General features: G+C 38.4%; 1 protein-coding gene across 5 annotated transcripts in view; it reads right to left on the bottom strand.

Moving 5' to 3' along the window:
- Window positions 1-24,956, bottom strand: part of elmo1 (engulfment and cell motility 1 (ced-12 homolog, C. elegans)) — an 80,729-nt gene that overhangs the window by 13,256 nt on the left and 42,517 nt on the right. For 2 of the 5 annotated variants that reach the window (XM_052583228.1, XM_052583227.1), the window contains exons 8-17: window positions 24,244-24,343; window positions 23,213-23,364; window positions 22,751-22,829; window positions 21,495-21,536; window positions 21,281-21,331; window positions 20,855-20,977; window positions 20,302-20,430; window positions 17,670-17,774; window positions 16,464-16,572; window positions 3,250-3,386 (exon numbers count right to left, since the gene is read on the bottom strand). In XM_052583228.1, the coding sequence (XP_052439188.1) occupies window positions 3,250-3,386; window positions 16,464-16,572; window positions 17,670-17,774; window positions 20,302-20,430; window positions 20,855-20,977; window positions 21,281-21,331; window positions 21,495-21,536; window positions 22,751-22,829; window positions 23,213-23,364; window positions 24,244-24,343 (1,027 nt within the window). Of the gene's footprint in view, window positions 1-16; window positions 251-3,249; window positions 3,387-16,463; window positions 16,573-17,669; window positions 17,775-20,301; window positions 20,431-20,854; window positions 20,978-21,280; window positions 21,332-21,494; window positions 21,537-22,750; window positions 22,830-23,212; window positions 23,365-24,243; window positions 24,344-24,956 lie in introns of those variants that run through there. The other 3 variants (XM_052583231.1, XM_052583230.1, XM_052583232.1) reach the window with 2 other exon arrangements.

Consider the following 24,956-nt stretch of genomic DNA (forward strand, 5'->3'; position numbering starts at 1 on the left):
CTTCAGCAATACTCACATGCCATTGTCACCTCCATATTTGGGAGCGTGGCTCCACGTTGGTCCAACCCAGTGTAGCAGAGATGAACCCTGACCAAGTGCAGGGACAATTGGATGCCCAGAAGAATAATAAACAGTGGTGGCAGATGGTTCCCGGGTTGCTTTGTGTGTGTGTGTGTGTGTGCAGAAGAAAACAGACCAAGCTTTAGCCAAGGGTCGCTTTTGTCTGGCCGTTCATGCCCATCAGCACTCTAAAGTCTGAAAGCATCTCCAAGCAGCTCAGTTTATGTCCATTTCAGGGCTTGAGCCTGATTGGCCAGACACTACGGTTGCTTCAGCCAATGCCGTTCCAGCATTACAGATCACATGGTTTGTATACAAGGGAGGGAATCTGAAGAGGGAAAGCTTGGAAGGGGGAGGGGTGGGGGTTGTGCTAGCTTAAACAGAGTCACTACATCACTACTACTGCGCTTGGATGAACCGAAGTGGCCATTTTAAGTCAGGTGTCATAGCTGCCTTCGTCAGAGCTGATTGGGTGGAGAAGACAGCTGTTTATGAACCAAAACACACACGCACACAATAGCTGTTCTATGCTGTCGCGGAGAAGCGGGAGCAGGAGTAATTAGAATGTGGTTGCCATGGAAACAGGCAAACCACTACCCGTCAGATTTTTTTTTTGCTTTGCCCCAGGAGCATCGTCGAGAGCAGACCTGCCTCCCGCTTCTCGTCTCACACACCTCACACACACACACACACACATATACACACAGATGGACAGACAATATTTACAGGATGTGACAGGCATATAATGAAGAGAGCGAAAGAGAGAGAGAGAGAGAGAGAGAGAATGACAGTGGGGGAGGAAAAAAATTGCAGGTGTGTAAAAAAATGTGATGTATGTGTGATAAGAGGCAGAGAATGCTGAGGTGCGGTCATCTGAAAACAGTGGAGGCCCATCAATGCTCGATGATGACAGTGATGCCTCATAATCATTTTGAAGCACGTCTGACTTGACCCACCAAGACAAAAGCACAAAATGGAGGACTTGACTAAAGACAACAACTGAAAGTCGAAATAACATCTACAGTGCAGGAGTGCCAGAACGCGTGTATATATATTGCGAGTGTAACAATACACGCATTCTTACCAAAAAATTTCGTTATGGGTCTTTCTGGTTTTGTACGCATATGTATTGTACAAATACAGCATTATTTTAACCACTGCACGAGTGGAAATTTATGGGAACTGGCAGTTTTATATATTGTTACGTTTGATAATAAAAACAAAATCTTATCTTTTAAATTATGCCCTTTTTTCAAATGCCGTTTTCACACTCTTTGATGTGGCATGACAGAACACTAGAAACGGCACGTTTCATACTGCATCAGTATATATATATATATATATATATATATATATATATATATATATATATATATATATATATATATATATATATATATACTGATGCAGTATGAAACGTGCTGTTTCTACAGTATATATACATATATATATATTTTTTGTTGTGTTTTTTTTTTTTTTTTTTTTTTTTTTTTTAAGCATCAAGCCATGCTTTAAGAGCTCAACAAGAATGAGCTCGAGGCAGACAAAAAGAAAAAAAAAAAGGCTGCCTCCAACAATTTTTTTTAGGGGAAAGCACTGCTGTGCTTGGTTCCTCTGAGAAAACTGGCTAGAATCATTATGTATTCTTATAGTAACTAGAGTGAGGAGGTATTATAAAGTTTATCCTTCTTTGTTGAAAATGAGTATTCTATAGCATTTAAGGCTTAAAGAGATATTTATTTATTCTGGAAGGATACAAGACCAACCTGTAATTAACAAATGTCTCTTAAAACTTTAAGATACTATAGAAAGCTAAAGTTAAATCAGCTTGAGAAGGTGACATCTGAGCAATGAAACAGAGTTATTACTCTTTAAGTCTGTAATAAGCTCCCACAAAAAGGTGAGTCTAATCTTCTTCATTCAGGATTGTGTCCACACACGACAAGCAAATACAATGGATGTCGAGATTAGGTGTTACACTTATTTTTATTTCTCTAAAGAGAAAAAGGACTGAGAACTCCTACTGCCATGACTTAAGAAATAACAGTCTTTCTGCTGATGATGTTCCATTGATAAGATAGTGGTGGTCTTATTACTCCATGCATGTCAGAATTGATGGTTAGAGAGCCACTGATTTGTAATTTGCTCAAAGGGAATAGAGGCAAGAATCACTAATACACAAATCATATGAAACAAGAGCTTGATAAGACTAAAGTTTTGATTTGTGCATTTCACCATCTCAACCTTCTTGCTACCATCAAAAGAACCTGAAACAAATCAGTCCGATGGCAACTTTTCATCCCTCCAGGAAAGTAAAAAAAAAAAAAAAAAGGTGTGCAGTGTGCACACTGTCAGAAAGAAAGAATTGGGAGTTCTGATCACCAGATTAAACAGCAGTTTTATCTCTATTTTCAGCAAGCCTATTTATAATGAGGCAGGAATACAGACGAGGGGCAAAAACGAGCAGGTTTTCTCAGATGTGCTGCCTGCTCATATAAGAAAACAAAAGGATGATGAATTTAATCAGTGTCCAGAGAGACATGCTCCAAGGAGATATTTTAAAAATAAGTTTTCATGTCCATGAATCTTAATTAAGCTCAAATATACAGCTTTACACAAGATGGTCTTTTATCCTATGCTACAACTTTGGGACAAGTTTGCTGTGTGATTATCATAATTACACAGACAACAGCCTAACAAATCTCATCCACCTCTTTTACCAGGAAAAAAGTTAGCCTCTGCCAAGAGCCTGGAACTATCATTTACACCAGCAAATGACTAACTTTCCAAGCCCTACCTTTCCAAGTAGTGTGAAATAGTGATAGACCAATTGTCTGATAACTAAGCTTGATTGGCTGATAAACTAATTGTAATCAATGTAAATGTCTGTGTAGATGCATCAAAATTTTAGGGCTGTGTTCACTAGCACATTAGATAATGCTATGGTTCTGAAACTGGTATCAAGTTTTAAGGATAATGGTATTGACTGCTAAAACTTTGCTATCATGAAACCCTAGCATCGGCAAATCAAGAACCCATATTGGTTGACCAGGAAGATGTGAGGGGAAGAAAAGAAAATAACATCGAAAACTCAAGAGAAAGTGATCGAGCAAAACAAAGTAAGGTAAAGGGTGACTGATGTTGAGTTAGACACAGGTGCGGAGTCTCAATCAAAAGGGTTGCTCTTACCTTATTGAAGTCTTCAGAAGTGGCTCTCATCTCTTTCCAGGTTTTGTTGAGTAGTTGGATACAGATGCAAAAGAACTCCTCAAATGAGCGGTCGTGGGTGAAAAACATCGGGTGGAAGTCATGGCAGTTTTCGCTGGCTGTGAACAAACAAATGAGACAAAGTGAGTGTTTATATTGTCAAATGCTGCACAGCAATCCACCTGAAGAAGGTTGATTTATAAGGTAAAGCAGCAATATCCGTATCTCATGACTGAACTACACCCTTTATTAATGTTGATCAGCGTGTGAGCCTCAAGAGAACTTCTGACTCTCCAACAGAGACTTTGAGCATGAACTTTTAAGGAGGCTCACGTGTCTGCTTTCTTTGCCAGCTTCAGCCCTCACGTGGGCTTCTCATGCACTGACACATCAGATATCGCTGGGAACGAATGGTGCTACCTCACGACGCATCTCTCTGAAAGAGCCTCTTGGCAGAGCAGACGATTATTCTCAAGCAAGAGAAGCACACGCTTGGCTCTCAGGACACCTACACATTTGAAGTGAATGTGAACAGTTGGTTAAAAATGGCATTTTTATAGCTGTGTTTTCCTTCACTGCATTCCCCTGCCAGCCAGTCACTGTTCTTCATAATTCAGAAATCAAAAAAAAAAAAAATTAAATTGAAATTCTCAAGAGCCTTAAGAGTTTCTCTCTGTTCCCCACAAAAAAATAAATATCATCATGCTGTACTAGTTTTTGTTACATGTGGTCTTGGTGTGGAGACCTAAGATCACATAAAGGTGGCCCTTTTTCAGGTTTTCATTACGTCTCAGTCTGGTTTGGGTTTTATAATGGGCTGTCACTGAGCAGCTGTCGGCCTAGTTCTTTAGGTGTCTTTGGATAATTGAGCATGTTTGGATAATGGAGCGTGTTCAGCAGTTCGGTTTAGAGAACCAGTGCACAAGAACAAAAACAAAAGTGACAGAAGTCAGTTTACAACTATCAAGACCAAGGGCTGACAATTCCAATACCATTTGCAGCTTGAAATTATTGTACAAACCCATCTATCAGGATCAAGATAGACTCAAGATAGACGTGAAAATGGTCAGCAACAGTGCTTTGTTTACTTTTTTATATCCACAGTCCTAGCTCTTCTGGTTTCTCTTTTTTTAACTAATGAATCCAGACTACTGCCACCTGCTGGTATGGAGACTTCTTTTGTCTTTCATTCATGTGTAGAACATACGGGCCTTTCACACTGCTTTAGTTCCAGAACTAAATGTACAGTACTAAAGTACTGGGACAATTTTGCGCAAACTATTTCCCAGTACCATTTAAAGGGTTGCATTCGCACTGACTGTGTAATAAGAAGTGACGTAAGCCAGTCGACAAGAACGTCATTTGTGCACGACATTCAACAACGTTAACAAAGATAAACGACGTTAACAACTGGATGCTGTGATTGGAGCTGTGTTTTTGTTGTGTCTTGCGGGTTTCACAATAATGGATAGGGAATGTCAACATGTACGTACAACAACAAAGAACAGAAAGAAAAACTAAGAATCTTCAATGACAACTGGCAGTGCTACATTTGCTACAATTGCCTGCACTTCAGCGTCCACCCATCTATCGCTGTTCATCATATTTGCAAAATAAGTTGGCACAATGTTTACAGTATGTTTACACAGCTTTCAAATCATGCGGGTGAGGGCGTTTTAGAACGCATCTGGCCAATCAATGTCTACTAACATCACGGGTAGTGCTAGTTGCGCTGGTTAGACCCTGCTCCGGAGTATTAGCCAATTTGTTTCTTGATAAAAACAGTCCATTACTAAAAACGGTCCCAGTTTTGATGGTGCAAAATGCCAAAAAGTGGATAGTTTCACAATTAGTTCTGCTACTATGAAAGGTTCCCGCAGTGTGAAAGGCCCTATACATTCTAGTTGGACATTGGATGTAGCCTTTGAGGTGTGTTCAAGTGGCCCACATGCAGGCGGTACCATATTTGGATTTCATCTCTGCTAGTTCTTTAATGTCAGCTTCCTGTCTAGGCCTTTACAGTCTTAGGTCTGGATCATCTCAACAAATCGGTCTCTAAAAAAGATTCTTCTGTGAACATTTGACTTACAGTTGTTACTTTTGAAACTTTCTTACTTGTAGAGAAACTCACTTTATTCTCTTTCCTTTGTCTCATGGTGTCCCATATTTCTGGAACTTCTCATCTCCCTTTTCCCCCACAAGGAAATTGCTTTGTTGTATCCCTCATATCTAAGTCGCTTTGAATAAAACCGTCTTCTAAATGAATACATGTAAATTGATCTGGGTCCCACTACAGTCAATATATTCAGCATTTCTCTTTTTCAATTCATTAAAATGGTTCTTTGACTGACAAGCGTCAAGGGGTATTGGTCTTAGAGGGCATAGCAGGTACGATAGTGGCATGGGTCTCGGAGGGTTTGGTCATTACTCCTATTAGCCTCTTACTAGGCTTACAAGTACATAACATGCTATGTAAACAGAGATGGCATATAGATGGATGAGATGTTGCCTGATTACCCTCATATGAATGATAAGAAAGAGATTTTGTTCTCCATCTCGCCACTTCATAAATTATCCCCAAAGGACCCCCCCCCACCCCCGGGATATTACCAAAGCAGGATTATGGAATGAGAGCTCTGTGATGATCTATGTGAGATTAGTGCTTTATAAAAAAGCTTGAATCAAATCAGAATGGCTGCGTGGGAAATTAAAGTCTGGGAGAGCGCTATAAAAACGGAAGGTGCCATTATTGTGTTCATAAACAGCAGCAGTCAAGGTGAAAATGAAACTCTCGCTTTCACCCTGAGGCCCTGTGGCAGCAAGCACCTATGTGTGTGTCAGCTACGCTGCTTTAATACAAACACTGCTCGAGTGGAATGGTTGCTTTGAATGAGAGCCACTGTTTGAGGTTCTCATTTAGGGGAATTGAAAGCCCCTGCAGTTGGCCAGTAATTGCATTGGCTAGGTATAAATTGAAACTTCACAGTATAATGAATGATGCCTGAAGGGGCAATGGGGCTTTCATTGAGTGTGATGTCACGTGGACCGGTCAATCTTAGACTCAATCCACCAGACCCCCATAGTCACAGGGCCTGTTCCTTTGGGATGGCTCCAACTGATTCATTGTAATACTTTCCTTCTCCTTCAGAAGTCCGAGGAGTTCAAGGGTGTGCTGAAGGGGAGGGCAACACTATCAGCTCCCGCATTCTGAGGAATGAAATGTCAGAGTCACTTTGGCTCTCACCTAAGCCCTGAGCTCACAGTTTTGGACAGTTTTAACGGTCTGACGCAACTTCACAACTCTAGCTGTCAGATATGCTGAATGCAGAATCTCATTAAACCAGAATGTTTTCTCATATTGTAACTAAAGGATCCTAAAAGATCTTCCTGACCTTTTATCTTCAAAGCTGTGAACAATCCTTACCAATTTGTCTAGAAGTCCAGGGACACCCAAGGAGGCCATTAACCCCTACTCAAAAAGTTTGCTTGAGCAAAAATGGCAGAATTCAATGACACATTTCCATGGATGCTGCACCAGCAGAGCAACAGCACTTGAGATGTATGGGAGTATTTGTGCAGATATTATAAACCTCCTATCCATTATGTCCACATTCACAAGAATGATTACATCATGTAACATCATTACATCATTTTAGTCAGTTTCCCATGACTGACACATAACTGAGGAGACAGAGATATTATGTGCATGGTGCGAGTATTAACATGGGCTTTATGCCCTCCGGCTAACAACAATAGCGCAGTGTAAAGCTGCAGTGTAAATAGCATACAATACAACATGTCAACTGATTAGTTGGGCTAGCAGAAGGGTTGTCAGATACACATTAAAAAACCTGTTGCACTTTTTATGCAACAGACAAGATGACCTTAAATCAGTCAGCAAAGTCATGTCTGACCTCCTATACTCCCCCTCTGAGTCTGCCATGACCAGTTATGATTACTCACATAGCTTTTTTCATAAAAATCACATTTATCACATTTTCAGTCCATAATAGGCCTGCCAATCAATTGATTTTACAATCGACTTTACAAAAGTAGTTTTAGAAGCCAACGTAGTGTTACTTTTGAAAATGATCACAGCAATCCACACAGGATGTGAAATGTGGACCAACATGTGGAAGTCTGTGACAAACTCTTCATGATATTGATTCACTCATGTGTTGTTTATAGAGAAATTATGTAATGGAGTGGCCATCTGCTGATGCCTCATGGCAAATGACGAGCCACAAAGTGTTGAAGTGAATCATCCACATCAGGTCAGCAAAAAAGACAAATCATATGGTCTGAACTGTCTGCTGTGGAAGACACATGCAGCCAATACAAGTTGCATGAGGTAGACTGAACTCTGAGCAGCTGGATGACTGAACAATGGTTCATCTTTGAGAAACTGGATCACACAACTGACCTTCCAGAGAACAGGCTTAGCAAAGACTCGTCTGGGTGGTCTTTAAAAAAAGACATGGGATCTTCTTACATACTAGGAATCTGCCCAGAAATTTTACCCATATGTCCATATCGTGGTGCATCTGTAGGAAGGTCACAGGACTGTAACATTGTCAGATGCATTGGCCACCCCTGCATTTCTCCAAATCTGGCATGATCATGTCACTTCTTGGCACAGATAATTACGGAAGACAAGAAGACAAACAGATGCATCGTAGGGGAGGAAAACAACATAATAACAAGCGAGTACAAGCCTGAAAACCCTAAGGATGACATTCAAACATCACACAGAGAACAATGAGACGTCAAGGCAAGATGACAGCTGCGAGAGGTCATCTTCAGCAAAAACTGTGATGAAATGATGAATTTACAGGGATGGATACCACGCTGTCTCTTCAATGAAGTGCGAACACCCATCAAGACAAGGGGAATGAAATAATCATTGCCATTACACAAAATCACACACCATGTGACATCTCCAGAGGGAAATCTAGTCCCAAAAATATGGAAAGCCATGGAAAGAAGCAATGCATCCAACAAAGAAACAATCATATGACTTTTCTAAAGACTTTGAATTTAATTTTAAGGTATTTTATAAGTACTTTAGGTCCCTTTATATTAACATGGAATTCATTGTACTTGTACTCGCATGGATTTTCATGAATATTTTTAATCATCTTCAAGCAAATGTTCAACAGAGAGATCACAGAGAAATATAACTTGAGGTCTGCCAACATGATGTAAGCAACTGATGATACAAGGCAGATGAGACAGCTGCCAATCAGTTCATTTGTCTCATACTCGAACATCAATCCACAAGCTATCATCAACCAACTATCATCAACCAAATCCACCAACTATACTAAACACGACAGTCTACTAACTCCCATAACTGCATGTCAATCTACAAAATACCATACACATCCTTAAATACACACACTTTTCATTTTCATTTGAAGATAAACTGGATTGTATCTATTTAATCACACAACATTCAATCCATCACTCTGTGTATAATAAGTACAGCAGATGTTCTACTGGACCTGAACCTCTGTGTTTGTCAGTGTGTGTTTGAATGTGAGTGAGATGCTGATGGCAGCTGCATCTGTTCACTCATCTATTTTGCATGAGAAAACTTGACCACACCAATGGCACAGCTGTCTCATATTTGTATCATTTTTTTTATCCATTCATTCTGTCCTGAAAAGACATTCCAGCAGTCCGACATTTCTTACACTGTTCAGAATTTAACCAATTATCATCGCCAAAATGGGACAACTTTAATCTTTACTTCTACATGGAGAAGTTAATTCATACAGACTTCATTTCTTCTGTGGAAAACAAAAGATATTTTGAAGATACATACATTTTGTTTTTCTCAATTCAATTAAAGAAAATAGGGCCCAATGTTGTTTTGAACCCCATTAACTTTCACTCTATGGACAACTGGTTTGGAACAATGCAATGTGATAACTTAATTTTTTGGACAAGCTTATATCTTTAACTTAACTTTAATCAAATTTAAGAAGCTAAAGAAAAACGTCATTGTCTCATCCACATTAAAATGTAGTAAAATTAGGCCCTGTTCACACTAATTCGTTTTTGTTTTAAAATGGCATTTTAAAATATAAACGATCCTGGTCTACACTGGCATTTTTACAGCGTTTCAGAAACGATCTCCGTCCACACTTCACAACCGATGCATGTCACATGATCATATATGCAGATACAGTAAGACAATCACCATGTTATTGTCAAGGATATGCAGAGCGAATGTGGGAAGCCACACCATCATTTTCATAAGTCTCCGATCTGCAGTATATACCTATAAGTACTGACGCTCCTCTTGATGATAGCAGAGGACGGATCCAGCGAGAGCTTGATGGGGTGACGCAAAATTACGTTTTTCAGGAGTCGCAGCAGTAGAGGCGGAGCAACTGTAAGGACATGTGAATAATCCCACCCACTCTAAAGCGGTACTTATCTGGAGTGGAAACGCAAGCAGAATTGTACCATGCAATGAAAAAAGTGCTATAAGTTACCTTTTATAGCTAAGATCCTGGAAAAAGTTATTGTTAATCAGCTCTCAGCTGTTTTAGGTGGTTATAATGTGTGATAAATTCCAATCTGGCTTTCATCGTATGCACTCAACTGAATCCCCTCTACTCAGAGTTTCAAACGATTTGTTAATGCAAGGTGATGCAGGGGAATGCTCTGTACTGGTTTTATTGGATCTCACTGCTGCTTTCGATACAGTTGATCCCTGTATATTAGTTGAGAAGCTTAGACAGCAGGTTGGCATCTCTGGAACAGCACTGCGATGGTTTACATGATACTTATCAGACAGGTCTTTTTCAGTAATAGTTCAAAATTATACCTCATCAACAGCATCTGTGTCCTGTGGTGTTCCCCAGGGTTCTGTTTTGGCCCCATTGCTTTTTGCTTTGTATTTGCTGCCTCTGGGGCAACTGATATGTAATTTTGAAGGCATTTGCTATCATAGCTATGCAGATAATATTCAACTTTATATTTATTTTCTAAGTCACAGGAAAATACAAAATTGTCTAGTCTTTTAAAAATTGTATAACCTCTATTAACGTCTGGATGACAACTTTTTTTTTTACAGTTAAATCCTGAAAAAAACGGAAGTACTTATCTCTGCTCTAGCTGGTGCTCTCACAAAAGTGATGGAAAGCCTTGGTTCTTTATTGCATTCTGTTAAATCTACCTTTACTATGTTAGGTATTCATATTGGACCAGCCTTCATTCTTGATCAACATGTAAATTATTTGGTTCATAATAGTTTTTTATCAGTTGAGAGACATCGCAAAATTGAGGCCAGTTTTGTCCACAGCAGAGATGGAAATGATTATACATGCATTTATTTCCTTCTGCCTTGATTATTGCAACTCTCTTTTAACCCGTCTCAGTAATTCATCCCTCAAACGTCTACAAGTGGTTCAAAATGCTGCTGCTAAGCTTTTAACCTAGTCATCAGGGAGTTCGCACGTAACCCCAATTTAAATGTATTTACGTTGGCTCTCTGTCAAATGTAGAATTCATTTTAAAATTCTTGTGATGGTGGTTAAGCCCCTGTGTATATAAAAGAGATGTTAACACCCTACAACGCTAGTAGGAATCTGAGATCCTCAAATCAGATCATGCTAGTTGTACCACGTTCTAGATAGAAGACAAAAGAATGACTCTTCCTCTGAAACCGAGAACTATGGACTCTGTGCGACTAAAAACTCACTTGTTCAAACTTGCTTTTGTCTAATTTGTAATTTAAATTGTCATGCCTTTTTATTCTTCATTTTACAATTTTGTTGAAAGATGCTTTATAAATAAATATAACTTACTACATTCTAATGATATTTGATGGCTTTACAGTGTATACATCTAAATAAAGTAGGTCAATGCACTGATATGGTACTGATATGCATTTTATGCCTGGCCTATAATAATGTGTATTATAGACCAGGTTTAAAATGCAGTACTCAATACAACAGGGCTTCTATGCCCCATCTATTCACAAAGTGGTCCAAGGCCTTAAAATGGTTCAAGACCCCTTTAACCTGTTTTTTCTTTTTTTTTTTACTTCAACTATTATCGACTTTAAGTAGACAAAATACTACATGTTAGTGGTTCTTTTGAACCCCTTTTTGAGCTGCTAATGGGACCTTATAATCTGAATCAGCCGCAGGGATCACTTCAAAGGCAGTGTAAATTTCCATTTAACTCAACTTGGCTCTCTAGTGTCCATCGTCCTCTCCATGTTATTGCCCGCACAGTGTGTGTTTTTGTCAGCATTTGTGCATTGTGCCATGAGTGGTCTTATTAAAAGTACAGCTGAAGCGAAACTGAGGCACTTCAATAGTACAGCCTGTCAATACCAACATCCATATCCAGCAATTTTTGTACGGAGGAGAAAAAGAGCCTCAGCAAGTACTGAAGCAGAAGATGATCCTAGGAGAACATTTCCCACTAAACAAATACACTTAACAAGACATGTGGGAGCTCTATGTCAATATGCAGAAAGGAACACTTTTCTGGTTTCATCCACAGACTTAAAGTTGATCCCTCAGGCTTGCCAAGGCATGGTGCCATGTGCCCGTCTTAAAAGTGTGCCATATCTCAGTAGGGAGCCCATGCTGGAGCAGCAGGGATGTCAAAAACATCATCTGAGAGGTGTGAGATAAAGCGGACAGTTACAGACAAGTCTATTCCTGACGCTGTTAACCCACAGCAACATCTGTGCAGAGCTGGAGATCACTGATGCTCATGGGTTTATTAATGAAAGCAAACTCCATGGATGTCGAAGTGATCTGACTGTCACATGTTCACTGTGATTGTTTTACAAATTATAATACAAAGCAAAGCCAGAATTGGCAGTCAATTCATCCCTGGATTGTTTTAAATGGTTAATGTTATTTTACATTTTTACACAATAATTCACTGAATATATGTTTTTATATAATCTTCAAAAGTTAGGGGTCAGTAGATTTTCTTTTAATAATTTCTGAAGCATCATGTGATATTGAAGGCTGGAGTAATGATGCTGAAAATTCTGCTTTTCACCAAATAAATAAATTACATTTAATACAAATTGTATTAAAATAGACTTATTTTAAATTGTAATATTTAATATTTAATATTTCATATGTGGTAATAAATCGGATATGAATCGGATACGTGCATTTGCGAATGCCATGTAAACAGACAAATCAGATATTCCCCAGTAAATGTGAGTCGTACATCATTAAAATAATGACGTCAACTCAGGTGGAAACCACCAACTGAGATCACATGACTTATTATAGGCGCAAAATTCGCCCAGCCTGCAAAAAGGGATCCTCTTTTTTTTCTCCGCTGTGCGAGACCAATGTTTTGCTGATTTTTTTGTTGACTTTTCAAAATATTGTGGAAAGTAAAACACTGTATAATTTTATTTGCATCTGCATATTGTATTTCGTGCTGTTTTACTTCTTTTTCCGGGTCAGAACATCTACGTTTGATAGTTTCAGCAGTGTACAGTGTAAATGCAAAAATTGGATACGGGACATTTTTAAAAAGATTATGTAAGCGGGTCGTCAAAAAAATCTGATAGTCAGAAAATCGGATTTGGGCATCAAGACCTGCAGTGTAAATGCAGCCTGAGGCTACAGAAAAGTGAGGCTTTTTTTCATGGTTCAGGCTAAACTCTGCAGGACATTGGCACTCCAGGACTGGCATTGCCTACCCCTGCACCAGACATTTTGCTACATTTATGATTTAGATGGTATATAAATTGGATCTTTGCAAAATGTTAATTCACAAAGTCAATGAATGCACTGGTTTCCAGATTATATGCTCTTTTTTTCACAGACACATGCAATGCACATGTGCTTACGATGATCATTCCAACTCTGTAGCTGGCCCCAAAATACACAGTAGGCCTACTGAGCATCAATAATATGTAATTTCAGAAATAAGGTGGAAACGCACCACTCTGCTCCCCTTGTAAAAGTGCAATAACACCAAAAATGCATAAGCAAGGACATTTCATCCTGTAGCCATTTTGATTCTTCTCATAAATATTAGATATGCCTTTTTAAAGACTGAAATAGGAAGCCATTGCATGACGCCTGACCAGCGCAGATTCCATTAAAGCTTTTGCAGGAAAAACACGGACAGCTATAAAACTTTCAGCGCTTCTCTGAGAGGAGGTGAAGCAGGGACACCTGGATTCCTCATAAATAATTCATGACTGCTGACAGAAGTAGCGGCCGAACAGAAACTCTTGTGCCACAGCTAGATAAAACCTATTTAAATGTGATGTGGGATATGCCATTAAAAATCTATCACCAGTAAGGGCAAATTGACTGGGTATTAAGAGATGGTTCAGCTAGAATTGTTTGCCTGCAACAGGGTATTGTATCAGCATAATTGAAGGGAAATGATGACCTAAAAGCTAAAACAAGTGTTGGGAAACTCTAATTAACATAAAATGAGCAATCATCTGCAACACTGCATCGGTCTCCAGAGCTTTCACAGGTGTGACAGGACTCCTCCTGGATTGGTGAGCACACAGGCTGGCATTCACAGTCTGAGAGATCTCTAGGCCATGTCTGTCTATTTGAAGAAGATACCAAATGAGAAGAGGTCCCAACTTTTAAGGGTCACATCTAGAGTCTACCCTCACTAATCTCTCTGAATGAAAATCTTCCCCTTGTTATAAAAAAAGAATGTCCTACCTCAGTTCTGGCTTTAAAATGCACACGTTACTTTTAAATGAGGAATTACATTAAGCTTTCTCAGCAAGTTCATTTAATTAAGTTTCCGATGACAGGATGGTGGAGCAATCTCCACTGAGAATATACTTGCAGTTCAATAATGCCCAAAAGCTGTCAGTGAGGTTGTGCTAATAACCTCTCCTCTGCTAACTTGAATCAGAATACCAAATGGAGTTTTTAAACAATAAAATGCTTTGCTGGCTGCTCATTAATCTCCCAATATTGTGCTTAATAAATGTGTGATGAATCACTTCAACTGTGCCACATTAAATGGTGCGTGACTGAATATAGCAAAGTATTTATAGTTATTTTGTGATTCCTCAGAAAACTCAAGAGTAGGAAAGGAGAATCGCAGATCTTGTAGAAATGTTGGATGTGAGTTCAGAAACTCTTATTTAATAGTATATGACTAGAATATTCATTTCTTTATAGTGAGTAGACTCGCACTGGACATGAACGATACCATTAATCATGCAGCTTGAACAATAGCATGAATAAAAAATAAAATCAAAATCCAACAGACTTATCTAAGAACCAGTGGCCAGTTGCATGAACATAGCCACTATGTTAATACTAGGTCTTAAAGGGACCGTTCACCCAAAAATGAAAATGCTATCATAAATTACTCACCCTCATGTTGTTCTAAACTTGCAAGGCCTTTGTTCATCTTTGGAACACAAAATAAGATCATTTTGATGAAATCCGAGACCCTTCTGACTAGGGCTGTCACTTTTAGTTCGAAAATCGATTGCACAATCAGTCAGACCAACCAAAAAGAGTTTCAAAAATGAAAATAGGGAATCGATATACCAAATATGTACACTATTAATTAGAAAATAATTAAACAATTAAAAATATAGATGTAACAAAACTCACAAGCAAGCAGAAAAAGAAAATAAAGAATTCCAAAAGTGCAGTATGCGTTGTGAAAGCTAGACAGAAAATACCAGCAATTTTACGCGCCTACAAGACCCAGTGACGTCGAAAGCGACCTCTTTGCGTTCACATCAAACGCGAATATAGCGTCTGGCGCGAATGATTTCAATGTTAAGTCAAGGTAAAGATGCGTTTACACTCGTATTGAGGTCTCGCGCAGCTCGGTAGACGCGAATTCGCCTCATTCGCGCATCTAGTTACAGGAGATTCAGAGTTATGAAAAGGACCGTTGCAAGCTGAGAGCAACCGGTAATACCCCCACCTTGCGCAGCTGTACCTGAGTGTCCTTGGGACATCAGTGCGGTCGGAGCACGTCTTCTCAACAGCTGGACATATAGTGAATAAAAAACTCTGCTCTGCTCTGGCCCCCGAAAATGTTGATCGACTTGTTTTCCTGCCCAATACATTTGTAATGGCCCTAGCCTTTTTGCGCATTTCCTTAAGCCTGCCTAGTGCCATCTAGCCTAAGTGTTGGTTACGTTCAATAAAAAACACACATGGCCTGTTCTCAAGTCCATTTAAAGTTTCACTTTTTGAACAGTTGTTTGAAATGGATTGAATCATTATTTAAAATAATCTTGGAGATTTTTGAATTGCCTAAATCATAAATGCAGCTGGGTTGAAGCCTGCAGTGATGTTTTTCTTTTGTTATGGCAGCCGTCGTCTCTGCATACATATTTTTTCGAGAATGTTGCACTCCTGTTGCTGTTCTGCATGAAACTTCATGCCAATAAACAAGAAATATTGCTGACTTGTGTCTTTCCAGCGCTCTCTTTACGTTCGTCCGTTATTTGACGTTGAAAAAGGAAACGTTTTTTTTTAAGACATGGAAAATTGACTTTACAATCGAATCAAAGAATACTTTTGTGAAAAAATCATTTTCGGTTTTTAAGACACAAGTAACAGCCCTACTTCTGACCCTCCACTGACAGTGACAGAACTACCACATTCAAGACCCAGAAAGGTAGTAAGGACATTGTTAAAAAAAGTTTGTGTGACATCAGTAGTTACACATATAACATCTCACAGGGAGATCTATCCCACACCTCTCTGTCCTGCTCACCTACATATATCATAGGTCTCTCCCTGCCACTTTCCATTACTCATTCCCTTATGTGCAAGGTCGAAACAACATAACCAAGCATCCTGCTTTGAATTTGAGTCAGACTGGTCTCAATCCTTATGCAGTAGCTCATGCCAGACAACACTGGTTGCTGCGGTCTCCTCAACTTGAGACATAAAAGCAAGTCATAAAAGCTCAGACACTGCAGAGGTGGAAGAGGGCAAACATTAGGCTCTTTACTTTATTAATTTATGAACTCCTCTACAATTATAAAGTCTAATGTTGCCTTTTATCTTCACTGCTGGCAACTGTTCACTCTCAACATGTGTAGAAGAAAGACAAAGACAAAAAGAAAGACAGACCAAAAAGATTCTTTCAATTATGAAACCCGATGGAGACGTCTGGCACAAATCGATGGTAAATAAAAGAAAAAACAAGTTTTTAAGTTTTAAAATGATACTTACGAAGTTCTCCAACTTTGAGAATTTCACACAGCATCTTCGTCAGTTCGATACTACTGCGCCCAAATGGACATTCATGTTTATCCTCACGACTGCTGTTCTCCAGTACAATCTGTAATATACAGACATAATTCAATGTGTACATTTAATACCAATAAATCTATTAAAGCATAATGCTTTGTAGGGGAAAAAGACTTTACATTAACTAGAAATAGAAAAAATAAACTAGAACTAGAAGAAAAAAACTGTATAAGGTGTATTTCAGGCTAGGAGGGGTTGTCCTGGAACCTGTGATGATGAGACCCTGTTAAATGTAAGGGTGCTGGAGTGTATGCTGAGCACTGAGTGTATTTTAGTGTTTATCAGGGTATCGCCTGAAAGCAGCGATGGGCTGAAGAGTCACAGAACGCAGCTGTGGAGGGCAGTGAAGTGGAATAGTACAGTTAAAGAGTTATGCAAGGAGACAAGAACTGTCCTCATTCAACCCTACTCCACTTTCCTTATGAGTATGAACAGAGGGGTAGCTGATGCATTTTGGAGGAGAATAAGAATTTTATTTTTTAAACGGTAAGAGCAGAGAAACCAGACACAAAAACAAGTTTACCATTAAGATTTACTCCATTCCAGCACTCTTGCACAAACTGTTAAACATATGTAACCTATAACATGCATTTACAAAATGATAGGTTGAATTTCATTTCATGTTATCCTTAATACAACTCATCTAAAGGGATAGTTCAGCCAAAAATTAAAAAGTCATTAATAAACTCACCCTCATGTCTTTTCAAATCCGTAAGACATATCGTTCACGGAAAAGATTCTCGTAGCTTCATAAAACTACGGTTGAGTCACTGATGCAACATGGTTTATTTTAATGATGTCCTTACTACCTCCCTTTGCCTTGAACGTGTCAGTTGTGTTGCGTTCTATGGAGGGTCAGAAAGCTCTCAGATTTCATAAAAAATATCTTAATGTGTGTTCTGAAGATGAACGAAGGTCTTGCAGGTTTGGAACGACATGAGGGTGAGTAATTAATAACTATTTTAATTTTTGGGTGAATTAACCCTTTAATGTAAAAGCATGACTCAGTGAGTTAACACTTGGCTTAGGAGGGTGATAACTGAGCACTAGTCCGACTATAATTAAAACAGATTATAAATAAAAAGCATTTTCTCAATTCCACACCTACGTAACGTGAGCGCATCTTACCCTGATATAAGCGTCCTGATGGTGTCTGGCAAAATAGAGCATGTTGTCCAGAGCCAGCATCCCAGGAGGAATCTGAGTGAAGTCCACCGCAGGATTCACGTGATTCTACACAAACACAAGCATGATCGAGAGTAAACACACACTCCAGCCGTGACTCCATGACTCGCATTGTAATCACGCCAAGAGTCTCGTATTGCATTCAGAGAGGCCAAGTCGAGATAAGACAAGTGTCAAATTGGTTCCACGGCACAAACTGCTGAAAGAGTCCATATCCCCAACGGATGACATAGACCCAGCAAGCTTTCTGCAAAAGCTTGGACTGCGATATCGGCTCCCTCTACTCGACCGTCTACTTCAAACTAATCTACGCTTTTCAGAAAATGTGGGATGGTTGCCTTTGGGGATGAGGGCTTGGTGGCTGTCTGACTGGATTTCCAGTTTGTTAATTACGCTGGGTTTGAAAGTTCTTGCCTTCGGATGGACCCTGGTGGATCCGGGCCACACTGAATAGAGGAACCAGAGAGAGTGGAAACATGGTTTACTACAGACAAAGATACAAAGAAACAGAGCTAGAGGGTATGTTTGGAAGGGCATACTAACTTTGTACATTTGCAGTTTTGAATACATAATCCTTTGTTGGTGTTTTATACCTTTATTCTGGTAGGACGGTGAGTGGACGGGAAACAAAGTGGGACAGAGAGAGGGGAACGGGATCGGGGATCAGGAAACAGGAGAGGTCTACATGTTTACTACACTTATGTTTAACATTCAACACTTATGTTCACTAAAGCTGAATTTTTTGGTTAAAAAAAGAAATACAGTAAAACAGTAATATTGTGAAATATTACAATTTAAAGAACTGTTTTCTGTTTTAACGTTTATTTAAAATTGCACATATTCTAGTGATGATCCTTCAGAAATCATTCTAATACGCTGATTTGGAGCTAAAGCAATACTTATTGTTATCAATGTTAAAAACAGTTGTGCTTAATATTTTTGTGGAAACCGCAAAACTTTTTTTTTTTTTTTACAGGATTCTTTGATGAACACAAATTCAGAAGAACAGAATTTTGAAATCTTTTGCAGCATTAAGATCTACACATCTACTCAAGTCTTTTTGAGGGATAGTGTATGTACAGTATTTTATATAAAACATACTGTAGCATACAGTAAATACAGTATGCAAAATGCTAATTTCCATTCTGAACACTGCCTGAGTCCACTGGCAGAGCACAGTACTTAAAGAAATGTCTGTGGTGAGGGCACTGGAGACCAATTTCCCATCCATCAATGTGACAATGCCCTGAGAGAGTTGGAACACAGCCCTCATTAGCAACACTGCTGTCTTCACAGCTCCCTAACAGCAGATAACAGGGAGAAACAAACTCCACACTTCTTCTAAAACGCTGTGAACATGGTGTCTAGACCCTCAGAGCTACCGGTCATTTGACATTGGTGGCATGGAAAAACGAGTGTGTGTATGTGTGTGTGAGGAGGTGTTAACACCGCAGGAGGAATTTAGGGAAGGTGTTATCTTCAGACAGCACACGGCACTGTGAAAGGGGTCTTAGTGAACCTCAGAAGCTCACAGGGGCTTAGAAGCACACGACAATTTCAGTCTTGTTCCCTTCAGGCTACTGACCGTAATATGCTCCTGCACACAGGCCTTTCCTGCCTCGAACTCTTCTTCACACCCACCTCGGATGTTCTCTGATACCAGGTAAATTGTATATCAGGCTCATCTACTGATGAATTTATTTATTACATTAAATGTATATATTTATTACAATTTATTTAAAATATATTTATTAAATCCTAAATCTTAAACAAATATTTTTTCAGCCTTTTGATAATCTTTGATATTCAGCGGGGTGCTAAAGACCACTAGTAAAAATGCTTTTATTTACCTGTTTTGTATTTTGTATTTATTTATTTTAAATAGTATTGTCAGCATTAAAGTTTACAAAAAACTAAATATTACCACTACTAACAGAAATAATAATAATAAAAAAAAATCATTTACAATTCATTGCAAACAAAATAAAAATGAAATTACATATATCATTGATATTGCCCAGCCCTTGAAACCCTACTTGAAACCTGTCTGACAAATTCACATAATATCGTTTTTAAAAGATGACAGATTGACTGGTGGCATTTCTGTCATATCTGATGAGGTGACCTGTTTTGATGTGCTAAAGAGAGAGTGCCGGATATTCTGTTGAAGTGAAATGTGTCAAACTAATTTGATAAAAGAGCTCTGAATGTTCTGAGCTTAGCCGAGCTTCAATGGACTCAGACAATGCTTTGAACTATGCAATTATAGTGATATTATTTAGGGACAACCAGCTTTAGCTAAATAAATAAATAAAACTACAGTCATAAAACGTTTTGGTCACTGTTCATGGATTTTCCCTTGCAGCTATTTGATTGAGGCCTTATTAAATTTTTGAAATGAAATTTTAAATGAGACTTTTTCGATTGCACCCATAGTGAAATGGCAATCTCCACAACTGATTCTCACTTGAGTAAATATGAAACACATACATATATATACATATATATACATACATACATATATATATATATATATGTGGGTGTATGTATTGCAATGTCTTGTATGAAAACTTACGATAAAGCCCAGCTTTTTGTAGTCTCTGGTGTACATGGACTTGCGCTTCTCAATGCTGCCACTGTTGTTAGACTCACACTCAACGTCAAAAGCGATCCTGCGCAGCTCAAAGATGATGTCCCTCTGAGCCTATACAAACACAGGTACAGATTCTCATCTCTCAATCAAAACAACAGGCTAACAATAGCTACATGTTTCTCATATCACTCTTTCTTTTTTTAAAGTAATAAAATTGTAACACTTTAGTATAGGGCCCAATTCTCACTATTAACTAGTCTCTTTTATAACATGTCTATTATTAACATAGTGGCTGTTTATCAGTATTTATAAAGCACATATTCTGCATGACCATATTCTACATCTACCTTACTAATTAGGAGTTTATTGAGGTAAAAATCATAGTTAATGGTTTGTTAATAGCGAGAATTGGACCATAAAATAAAGTGTGACCATAAAAAATAATTAAACTGAAATTAAGATTTCATATTAATTATTTATTTATTTATTTATAAGTATAAGAAGTAAGATAGAACAGTTGCAGACAGAGGTTCACCTGGTCTTGAGGATCCATCTTTGTCATCATGCGGTCCTCCAAAAGGTTAAAGGTCAAAACTTGTAGCACATACAACTGGTGGGCCATTTCATCATTTATGGGTTTGTTACTCCTGATCACATTCTGACAAACAAGCGTGAAAGAGAATTTAAGACATATGAAGACCATTGCACTGCTTTGGAGATATTACTTTCCTTTTCTAAAACATCTCTTGTTTTATAATCAGCATTTTGATCTAATTTTTACGTATGAAAGAAGCTACGCATATAAAAACACTACTACTACTACTACCTACTGCTTTCCTGGGACTTGAAGAAAATTATATTTTCTTATATTTCCTGCGTTAATTACATTAGAGCAACACCAGAGAGAGATGTTTATGTTACTACTCATACTATTTTAGTAATACGTATACTGTGCACTTACGCTGAGGATGATTGAGCGCAGCTGCTTCTGTGCTAGAATGTGAGCCATCTCCTACAATCAAACAAAACATTGAGTCACCTTAGTTCTCACAGACCCACACACACATATCCAATGACCTCTTCAAAAGGTGTAGCTCTACAAACACATGAACCATCTCAGTCAAATAGCAGTTAAATCACCTACACATGCTTTACCTCAACTAGAGAGCACTTACTGTAAGAGGACAATCAAGGATGTTCACATTGTCCTCATCAAACTACCATTACGAGCACAGTGAGAGGGAAGGAATAATGAGAGAATGAGACAGAAAAAGAGAAGGGAAAAGAAGCAAGAGAAAGCAGAGGCATTTTGTTAGCAGAACAGAAATGAGAGGTCAGCAAAACAGACCTGAAGAAACTGTAAATCGACATTTAGGAAATGAGGCAGTTACACAAGCCCGCTCTCTCTTACTTAAAGCTGCTGTAAGCAATTTTGTAATACCATGCAATAAAATGTCCAACTACCTGACAGATATCTCAAAAATAGGTGCCCTGAGAAACCACACAGCCCTGGGCTCTGTAAACAGTTAGCATGTGTTAGCCAATCTGAACACTGGGAGAGTCCGTCTGACTCGCTGACGGTCATTAATTTTGCATGTTGAGGCTTTCTGACATATCTTTGGAGAGCGGCAAATGGTTGAAGGAATGAGGGGTGATATAATTCAGTGGTCTAAGTGGCTAAGTCTAAGGGGAGTTAGCAATATGGCTAATTTCTGCTTACGAAAGCTTTATAATACTAGCTAGTTTTATACTTTCCCTTCACTTAAGTTTATCAAAACGACATCAATGTTGCTTCAGAGACATTTTGCAGACAAAAAAAGGTCGGCAATGTATAAAACAAAATTCCCATGGACGCTCATTCTTGGACAACACAGAAAATTTGTGCGAACTTAAACGTGTTATGAAATCTGCATTCTGCTCTTATGTGATAGTCGTAATTGCATGGATTCCTATTAAAAATACTGGATTCTGCTTAGTAAAATCTGCAGAATAACGGTGAATGTGACCACACACTTAAAGATTGTTGTCTTACCCACTCAATTGGCTATTAAGAATAACAGGCATTAAATGTGAGTGGAGGCTGAAAGGAAATGACCTTAGATGGAAAACTCACAAATTGCACATTTACAAAGACAGGTGCAAAATACACAATTATACCAAATTAAGTGACATATTTGCATAACCTTTCACCAAGTGAACTGCATTCTAAGTTCTAAATTTCCAGCATCAAGTCTTTTTAATTTCTAAAATGCCCTGAATGCCTAAAATGCTGTGTTATGCTACTGACAGTCACAGCTTGTTAGAACTCAAATTTAGACAAACATGGAAGTGATTCACTTGACATTTTCTCACGTCTTGCCTGATGAAGACACAGTGTCATTATTTAGCCCAGACAACAACAAACAAATGGGTTTGTGTGTGTGTGCTGTACCTGTCTCTTGTCCTCAGGGGCTTTGAGGAACAACGCATTAATCACTGCGATGGTGTAAGTCTGAATGTCCTGATCCGTCCTGTTCCCAGAGAGGGAAAAAACAAAAACTAAGAGTGGCAATTAAAGGCAAGGCTCGCCAACACTGACATTGTTTACAACAAAAGCATATAGTTACTAAGGTTTGTTAAGCACCTAAAGCTTGATGCCCAGAAGTATGTATTCACACTTGGCTGCATTGGCTATATGGTCCAATAATAAGGTGCATTTTTATAATTTCTGAGTCTGGTAGTCACTGTATGCCTTCTTTATATTACATTCTTCAAACTGTATTAAAGTTGCGTTCCACAAAAAATTAAAAGCAATAGAAGTTTAAAATGCCATATGGATAAATAAGTGACATTTAAATTTTTGTCTCAACTTTTCCTTTAAATAGTCTCAATTTGAGCTATCAATTGTCCATACCCTTGCAGATGAGGGATGAGCTGGCCAATAGTGATTTCTTGAGCCACCTTCTGGTAGAGATCTTGACTGTTGAGCACCATTGATTCCAGGATGGCCAGAGACCTCTGGAGTACAGCAGTGTCCATGGCAGATTTACACACAAAACTGGCAATCTGAGGATGAGGTGAGAGGGGCTTTGATTGGTTAAAAAGAAGGCACAGAAAGCTGGACACTGAATGTTTAAACTCTAGAGTGCCAGAACATGGTGCAGTTCAGTGTATTGTGAGATTTTTTAAATACCCATTTTCAATGATCAAAAAAAGTAATAATTCTTCAGAAGCATCAACTCAGTCACAACCCTTTAACATCGGTTTGTAAACCATATGTTCATGTATTGTTAAAAGCTTATAAAACATTTTCCTCTTTGTGCATACCATAAAAAATAAATACATTTTTAAATAAATTAGTGCTGCAAGGATAATTTAAATGCAGAAATTTGCATTTTAGCACTTCTGGTTCCATTGTCTCAAAGTCAAATCATGCGATTTTGGTTAAATGCCTGATAAAAGCTCAAGATACTTTCATACTTTATTCTACAACATAAAATATCTCAGTAATATTTTTTATAGATTTGACTTGTCTTGAACAAGTGGCTAAATGGGACTACCGAAGTTGTCTAGGAGAACTGAATTAGTAAATTCATCTATTTACTAGTCACTTTTACATCATTGCTGTGTTCATAATTGCACTCTTACGTCAGACTTTCAGGGAAAATGTATTTAAACAAATACAAAGATGTCAGAACTCAACGGTAGTGACGTTACAGTCTGGTGCATCTTTTACAGCTTAAGTCTAGCTTTAAATAAAATAAACAAATTTTTTAAAAAAAGTGTACGAATCATACAATATTCTGAGGAAATAAGTGTGATGTCAATGTCCCAGTTAGCCTACAAAAACACATCATCCCTGCAGCAATCTATTTGATACCCTTTCCATTTCATGGAAACTGGCAACTTCTGAAAAGACTTCCACTGATACCCATGTGGACGCACCTTCTTGATAAAGGCCACAGAGAAGGTGTCCCAGGAGACAATGCCATGGTCCATGAGCTCCACGAAGGCCGTCAGTGTAAAAGAGAGCAGGTCACCAAAGCTAAAAAAGACAAGACAACAGCCACTAGCCACGTCTCCATCGCTCACCCGCACTGAAAGAACAGCCAAGCCTCAGCTTTACAGAGCGATAGCGAGCGAGAAGAGTCAAGTACTGGTGCAGCTGAAGAACAGGAGGACATGGAGACAGTCCAAGCTGATGTTCCTGTCCTTCAGAAGAGCAGTGAATGCCAGAGTGTATGGCAGCAGTGGAATCACACTGGCAGAAATGATCAGTGCTATCATGCAGCAGTTTGATGTTAAAGTTATGATGGCTGAACATACAACAAAATACTCTAGTCTTCAAAGGAATATTCAGGTCAATTACAAGTTAAAAGGCATATTATTACCAAAAATGTAAATTAATTGTGATAATTTAATCCCTCATATTGCTCCAAACCTGTATGTCATTCTATCTTTTGTGGAAGAGTGTTAAATCATGTCAAGCGAGTTTTGTTATTGCAGAAGTAAAATTTTAGCACTTTTTCTTTTCTTTTAATATTTAATTTGTATGCTTTAATTTTATTAATAGATAGCTTTTTTATATTTTGTGCTTTTGGGCATTTTTATTAGTTTCTGGTTGTTTTAAATATTTCAATACAATTTCAATGCAAAAC

The sequence above is a fragment of the Carassius gibelio genome, chromosome B19, assembly GCF_023724105.1.
Source record: "Carassius gibelio isolate Cgi1373 ecotype wild population from Czech Republic chromosome B19, carGib1.2-hapl.c, whole genome shotgun sequence".
Lineage (NCBI taxonomy): Eukaryota > Metazoa > Chordata > Actinopteri > Cypriniformes > Cyprinidae > Carassius > Carassius gibelio.